The following is a 7,918-nucleotide window of genomic DNA, read 5'->3' as shown; positions in this document are numbered from 1 at the left end:
CGCGGCTGTCCGCTGTGAGTACAGGAGCGGTGCGGGGTGGGTGTGTATGTGTCGTCCTGTACCCAGAAGAGGATTATCGAGGGCTGAATCTCATCTCCACTTGTTCTTCCTTCTCAGAAACCTGCTCCCGCCAAAGCAGAGCCGAAACCAAAAAAGTTAGCAGCGAAGGTGAGAGTCTCTGGGAGGAGGGGAGGGAGAGGAGGTGGTCCAGGTTGTTGTGCAGGTGCCTGGTGGCATGCTGTCTCCTGTCGTTAGTGTACGGTGTCTCAATGTTTTTACTCATCTTTACATATTTCTTTTGTGGGAACGCTTATTTAGCTGAAGTATCATCTTCAGGTGCTTTTGCCAGCATCTGTAGTTACATTCCACCACTGCTCGAGTAGATCCTTTTTAAGCACTCGAAATTATTGCGTGGAAATGTAGGCACTGGTTCATGAGTGCTAGGTAGTTTGGTACCGAGCAGAACTACTTGGATGTAGGATTGTATTTCATCACTGTAGCAAAAGGGGATAAAATACACTCGCAATTTAAAGCAGTGTGTTTGGAGGCAAGAACATTTAAATTACTTAGGCAGCCACTTTAAAAGATCTGAGCTTCCATTCATGTAGCCTAGCTTTTAGGTCTTTGTGTGTATGTGTAAGTCAGTGTGGTTTATTTTGATCTTTCAGTTTTTCAGTATAGCCTTTGCAGTGCCAATAACCAAAGTGTAAAATCCTTGGTTTCTTCGGAGAAATAAGAAGCTGTATATCTGTTGTCTTGTTTCTATGTGTTTTTTAGCGTTGCTTTGTGATTATAAGCTTCCCTTTTTAATGTATAGAGTAAGAGCATTTCACATACATTAATATAGACCTCTGCTTGCAGGCTTTTTGATGTTTTCATTTTATTAATCTTGCTGAACAGTTGCCAGTAATGTGCCTTCCTTCTGAAGGTTTGAAGATCAGTTCATTCCCATTCTTGAAATTGTATGCCCAAAGAATTTGGAGAATCTCTCCAATTTTACTTCAGTTCCGATTCTCTTTTTTTCCAGTGTCTGTGTGGTGCATCTAACTCTTCATGCTGCTAGTTGGTGCTGACTGATACACACAATACTGACTTGCCTATACCTACTTTTGGAAAGAAACATTTTCACAGTTCATAGCTGGGAAAATACTCATGTAAAGTAAGCACATCACAAATGGTTGTCATCTTAGAATATTAAGTAGAACACCTTGCACAAGGCCTGCATGGAATGCCGCTGTAGTGAGAATATGTGAACAATTTCTTTTTTCTTTTTGTTTTTTGGTACCATTGGCAATTCAAATAAACATATAACGTTTTTTAATATTTGATCCTCTTCGTCACTAAATTTTTTTGTCACTTGGAAGCTTTCTCATTATTAATGTGAAAATGCCTTTTGTTCTGATTGTGGCTTACTTCTCCAGCCTCAGGACATTTTCGTTTTGGCTTTCTCTGGATTTTATTTAGATGGGTTGCAGAAATATATCACTGTTACATACCAGTTAAATGGCAGATTTTTTTTTTAAATAATGTTGGTTTTCTGTGTTTGATCCATCAAAAATGCTTGTTTGCAGCATTTTTAAAACTTTTAAAAATTTTCCTGACGTTTTCTGGTTGGGAGAGGCTTGTGCATTATGGAGTTACTTGGTGTATTGTTAAAAAAATAAATATTAATGAAGAAAAATATATTTTGACAATCAAAACACAGAGGCCTATGTTTTATGTAATTCTGTTACCTGAATTTGTAATACTAAGGTTATCCTTTGTAACTTTTTTCAAAAGGATTTTTTCCATTACCGTGCTTCAGCTGTTTTTTCTGTGCTCTTGAGGATTTAAAAAAAGATCTTTTTAAAAATAGGAGCAAAGACTTTTCATAGCTTTGGATATCGACTGTTTAGTTACCTGACATGTTTCAACGCTTTTTTTTTTTTTTTTTCCCCACCTTGCATCTCTTTTACATGGAATGTAACTTACAGCATGCTTGTATCCAGCAGTGTAAAATGGTTAGAACTTTCATTCAGTAGTTGCGGTTGTTCCACAAAATCATATTTTCCTGAAGATAGTATCGTATAAAACAGGAAATATGTTCAGATAGCTATTAAAAAGTTGAATGTATGAAGTAAGGAAGGTGCGTGTTTTTTGTAAGGAAGAATGCCTGGAATGAAGACAGTATGGACTATTTCTGACCGAATGGTTTCTAATAGTAATACACATTTCTACATTACTTGAATATATGCAAAAATGAGAACTTCATTTCTTGGAGTGAATTTTAGGTCAGAGACAGCAAATTTGGACAAAATTGGAAGAACATAAAAGAAATCCTCACAATATTTTTAATCAGATTAGAACCGTTTTGAGGTAGATGCAGCGGTCTTCTGCTTAAAGGCATAAGGGCATTACATTCTCTTGTCACTTACTCACATTGTACCTGCTTAGAAAAAGTGCTACAGTTTGTCAGTTACTGAAAATTTTTGTTAGTATCATAAAGTAGTATCTAACATCTGGGAGCATGTATTAGACATTTATATGATGGTAGCTCTCAAACAAATAGTTCTTCCCTACCCATTTAACAGCAGTGAGGTAGGCACAGAGGATGTGACAGATTGTAACAAAGGAGCACTGAAGACAATACTTGTAATTGATGCCTTTATTTCCTGCCTATCAATATAAGATGAAAAAGAGTGTTTGAAGTGCTTTGTATTTACAAAGTGGAAGGGCAGCATTGGGGTTTTTTATGTGCTGTGATGTAAATTTCTTTGTCTAGTCAGTAGAATCTAGTTATCTTCTCATCCCTGACTATCTGAAACTGTGATTGTTTGTCTATATATAGTTTGGAAAACTTTTTTGGCAGCTGAATTATGTATTGGCTCATTGGTTGTTGGTAGTACCTCTTGTTGTTTAGCAAGTCTGTCTGTTTTATGTGCTTTCTACTATTTTCAAAATTTACCTAGTAGGGCACAGGAATTTACTTACTGGAAATTTATTTCATTGTAGGATAAATCAGAGGACAAGAAAGCTCAATCAAAGGGGAAAAAGGGGCCTAAAGGAAAACAGACAGAAGAGACAAACCAAGAACAGACAAAGGACAACTTGCCTGCAGAAAATGGGGAAGCTAAAAGTGAAGAGGTAAAGTTGTCCGTATTGGCTGATGCAAAGAAGCTGGATAATTTACTGCACTGGTTTATACAAACATCTATCAGAAACACACATTTCTTACAATAGTATCTATTTCTTCCGAAAGAAAAACATAGGTTACTGAAACACTAGTAAATACACCTGGAATGTTCTAGTTGCCTCAGAAAGAGTTGCAGTGATATGAAAGTAGTCCCTGAAATTACAGAAAAAGGTGAGAATTTTACCAAAGACAGGATAATCTCGTTGAGAGAGGGAGTGTTTTCCCTTGGCGGGGTAGGTCTTGGCAAATAATACGTACAGACACAGAGGGGATATTGCTCTGTAGATGGGTGGGTGAATGTTGGTCTTTGGAAGTTTTGGGGTTTAGTCTGCCTTTGCTGTTACTGGGAGAGATGTTCCTTCTTGGTACAAAATTTTTTGACAAAATGTGATTCTCATTTTCTTAGGACTGGAAAGCCAAAGTTGAAAAGAGTTAACCAAAGTTGAGATAACATTTATAGGAGTCATAATGCCAGCTGCCTGGGCCAGCAACAAAGAACTACACGGCTGCTCACTTGCTCTTCCCCCCATGAGAAGGAAGCAAATCCAAGAAAAGAGGCTTGAGGATTGACATTAGGACAGGGAGAGTTTTTCACCCTTATGGTTATGGGCAAAAACCAGAGCAGACTTGGGGAGAAAACATAAATTTAATTTACTACCACCAGATATCAACTAAATCAGAGCAGGGTAGTGAGAGTTAAAAAAAAATACAACTTGATCTAAAATACGCTCCCCACCCCCCCTCCCATTTTTACCCAGTTACCTCCTTCCCCCCTCATCAGCACAAGGTGGGGCAGGGGGTGGAGTCCATCTGGCCATTGCTCATTGTCCATGGCAGTCCTTCCTTGGGACAGAGGGCTCCTCGCTGTCTTGCCCTGCTGCTGTGTGGTATCCACCTCACAGGGGGCAACTCTCTCTTTCCATGAGTCTTTCCCACCAGTGTGGGCCTTGGGCCTAGTGGGTGGCTTTGAGCGTGTCCTCTGGTCCTGCATGGCCTCTCTCCCTGCTGCATGGGGTCCTCCATGTACCGCTGCATCCTGGATGTTTTGCTACCGTCAATCCCCTCAACTCGCAGGCAGTCATCTCTCTACTGTCTCACCCACCATGGGACTCTGGGGAAATGCTCTGTTTTGATGCCTTCTCCCCTCAGCCCTTCTTCACTGACCTCTCACCTGCCCCTCCTCCAGACTGAAAACTAAAAACTGCCTAAAGGAAAGACAGGACAAAGAGACACAGTCCCTGGTCCTACAGGTTTCTTCCCAAATACATTGATGGTGGAGGTCCTGATTGGCCTGGCCTTGGCCAGAGATGGGTCTGACTTTCACCTGGGGCGAGGGGAAGTTTCACAAGGAGCCATCTCCACAGCCCTCTCTCTGCTACCAGAAACCCTGCCAGACACAAACCCATGACACCCTAGTTATAGACACTACTGGTAGAAGACACAGGTTGGTGCAGGGATGGAAGAGAAAGTGCAAGAACTACTAATAGTTGCTGTTGCTGAAGAAGTGAATGTGCCAAATCAGTCCTCGTTGTAATACTGTGCCAAAATGGCCATGTAGCTGAAGTTTCTGACTGATCATCTAACTTAAAACATCCTCCACACTGTATTCTTTTTCTGGAATGTGGACATAAATTTAGTTTTAAATTTAGGACAAGGTCTGTAGGGAGATGCAGTGCCTTTTACTAGGGCAGCTGTTAACAACTGGATGAAACATGATTTTTCGTGTAGTAACAGGCCTAGAATTAGTCTCAGGTTTCTGCAGTATTGAATGCCTCATTCAATTAGTTCAGTGGAGTTTGCTGACCAGACAGTCAGATGATTTTTTTTAAATACGTAATTAGTGCTTCTACTTGTTGCATTGAAAAGTATTTTTTTTAAGATGGAGGAAAAAGGTCCCTGTATTCTATCATGCTGATCTGTCAGTGTACAGATAGATCTTCAAGTAGAGGAAAAAGGGTTTGTTTCAAGTAGAGGAAAAAGGGTTTTTTTAAGTAAGTGATGGGGTTTGGGGGGGGTGAGGAAGGTACGGCATGGTATTTGAGTGTATAAGATAACTGACTTTGGGGTAACAGTTTCTCATTTGCAAGCTTATGGTGTGATCTTCATGAAAAAGTGGTGCTGTAAGTAGGAATTCTTTAGTGTGCTTTCTGGGTAGATCTGGCTCTGTATTACCTGTTGCATAATTTGGTCTTTTAATTTGTGCATGTAGAATTTCAGCAATACTAGAGAAAGTTAAATTTGGCACTGTTTCTCAGGTGGGGTCTATTTAAAATGTTCAGTGCAGAGGTGACTTAAATTGACTAGGAATGGATTGTGACTTCTGGGGCACACCTTAATGCTGGTTTCAGGTCGGTCATGCCAGCCAAAAAGGCAGGTTTCATATAATACCTGAGTATAGAAGAGGCAGAGGTGTGTGGTCTGTGCTGCTGGACGTTGCTGTTTTCAGTCAGATGATGGTGTCAGTGATGCTGCTCTTAATCCACAGTCTGATGAAAGGCCAGTGGCAGTTTCTGATGGCACTCACAGAGACTTAATGCCTGCAAGTGGCTTCGGTACTTCATCCTCCTGAAGCTTCCCCCAGGTGGCAGTAAAGGCTGAACGGGTTTTAGGGTTCTTCTTTGGTTGAACAGCAATTCTGCTGGTGGTGCCTCAAAGCTCTGGAGTAATTAGGTACAATTTTAACGTTAATACACATATTGCATGCGGGTTTGGTTTTTTTAAGCTACATTGCAAATGTAGTGAATTTTCCAATCTAAACGGGGTTGTAATTTTAATCAGTTAAGTTTGTATGAATTGGCTCTGAAGTTGACATACAGCATATAGCCACCTGAAAACAGTATAGCTCTGCTGCTACGGGTCAGTTTCACTTAATGTATTTTTACAAAATTATGTTTAGTATAACACCATGTTTTCTAAGTCTTAGTTACTTTAAAACATAGTGACATTTGAGAATAGGTTAACAGTGCTGCACTGAAATTTAAATGCATGTAGTGTCTTTTCTAAATGCCTTGTACACATGGATTTTAGCTTAGTAAGTTAAAAAGCCCCCTTTTCCTGTCATAAAGGAAGTAATTATTGAAATGGGCTGCTTTTTTTTTTTTTAAAAAAAAAAATCGATTTCAGTGTGTATTCAGTAGTAACAATAGCTATGTTCTGAAATTCATACTGATGCATAAGAGAAGTAGGCAGATCCTTACACCACTTTAAGACTGTAAAGCACGGTATGAAAAATCAAGCTATGGCTGTTCTGTGTGACAAGTTAGTGAACTTGTGCATTACAGATACTATGGACTGAGAGTATGCACTGAAGTTTTCTTTTTGTCTTCTTTCCAGACCCCAGCATCTGATGCAGCACCAGAGAAAGAAGCTAAGTCTGAGTAACACCTGGTACCAAGTCTCTAACTGGTGGTCCTTCTATCTTCCTTCTTGTACAATTCAGAGGAATATTTTTATCAAGTATTTTGTAAATGCAAGTTTTTTAGTAGTTCTAGAAAACACATTTTTAAAAAGGAGAGAATCCCAACTCAACCCATTTTTTTACATATTTAGATAAGTGTAAATGCTTTTTTAAAGTGGTAAAATCATGTACTGGTTGTCTGTTTTCTATGAAACCAGAAATTAATGGCATGTTACATTAAGGAGAGAGCTTTGAAGCCTTGATTAGGCTTCATGTTGCATAGACTGTGAGGGACAGTTTTTCTATGCTATTAAATGAAGCATAACACACATCAGACTTTGGAATTCATAATGATATGTTGAGAACATCTTAACATTTTAGTTATTTATCTATGGTTGTACCATCAGTAGAATTGCTTATCTAATAAAACTGCTCCCTAGTGTTGGATTTCTTGCTGAGTGATGTATAACTGTGACAAAGTTATTTTTGGTAGCTGCAGCTTTATTTTTTCCAACAACTTTGTAGCTGTGATGCAAGAGATTGGAAACTTTTAGTATATCTTTAAATACTGTCTAAGTAAAAGTTTTTGCTTGGCAGATGTAACTTGTTATGTCAGTATTTGAGACACTGGAACTTGACATCCAGTTTTAAAGGACAGCTTGTCTGTGAAGATGAAACAAAAATGTTTGAAATAGTCTTAGAAGAAACAATTATAGTTTTTAGATTAAAAGAACTATGTGAATAAAAACAATTGTAAAATTGTTGATAGTGTCTGTGATCACCAAACAAAAGCCAAATAAATCTTGATTATGAAAGGATGTTTCTGTAGCTCCTGACTGTGCCAACTCACAATCTCACTGGGACAGTTTTTGATTCTTAACCATGTTCTTAATATTGTTAAAAATGTACTTTTTGAGAGGTAGGTGGTAATGCAGGGAGTAAGTAGCAAGTAGAAAACTGTAGTTGGCAGTCACACTCTGGACTTTGATTTTGAAAGCTGATATCCGAGTGCTGCTTCTGTTGCCTTAAAAAAAAAGGCAGTAATTAGTAAGAATTGGGTGTTCTCATCTGTTCGCCACCTAAGAGTCTGCATACGCACTCTTACCTGAAGTAACTGATGTAAGGAAGATGCGCAAAGCGATCCTCTTGAACACTAACTGATCCACTGGTGTTGCTGTTGTGTTGGAACCGTAGTGGAATTTCCCCCAAACCTGCCTTAAAGTTAATAAAGCTTGAGATGTCCAGGGACAAAATGAACCTAGGTTGTGAACTTCCTCAGATGGCTGAGTTCTCATAATGGAACCTGAGGAGGATGAGCTGTGGAGCTGTCTGGGCAGGAGCAGGGCAGA

General features: G+C 39.2%; 1 protein-coding gene across 1 annotated transcript; it reads left to right on the top strand.

Annotated features, from left to right (window-relative positions):
* Positions 1-117: 117 nt before the first annotated feature.
* Positions 118-7,387, top strand: HMGN1 (high mobility group nucleosome binding domain 1; the record flags this gene model as incomplete). Its single annotated transcript, XM_009868164.1, has 3 exons — positions 118-168; positions 2,992-3,123; positions 6,506-7,387. Coding segments are annotated over 3 exons (231 nt in total), but the record flags the coding sequence as incomplete, so codon positions are not given.
* Positions 7,388-7,918: the final 531 nt, after the last annotated feature.

Source organism: Apaloderma vittatum, unplaced genomic scaffold (assembly GCF_000703405.1).
Source record: "Apaloderma vittatum isolate BGI_N311 unplaced genomic scaffold, ASM70340v1 scaffold414, whole genome shotgun sequence".
In the NCBI taxonomy this organism is placed as follows: domain Eukaryota; kingdom Metazoa; phylum Chordata; class Aves; order Trogoniformes; family Trogonidae; genus Apaloderma; species Apaloderma vittatum.
This window is presented reverse-complemented; position numbering and strand designations above follow the sequence as displayed.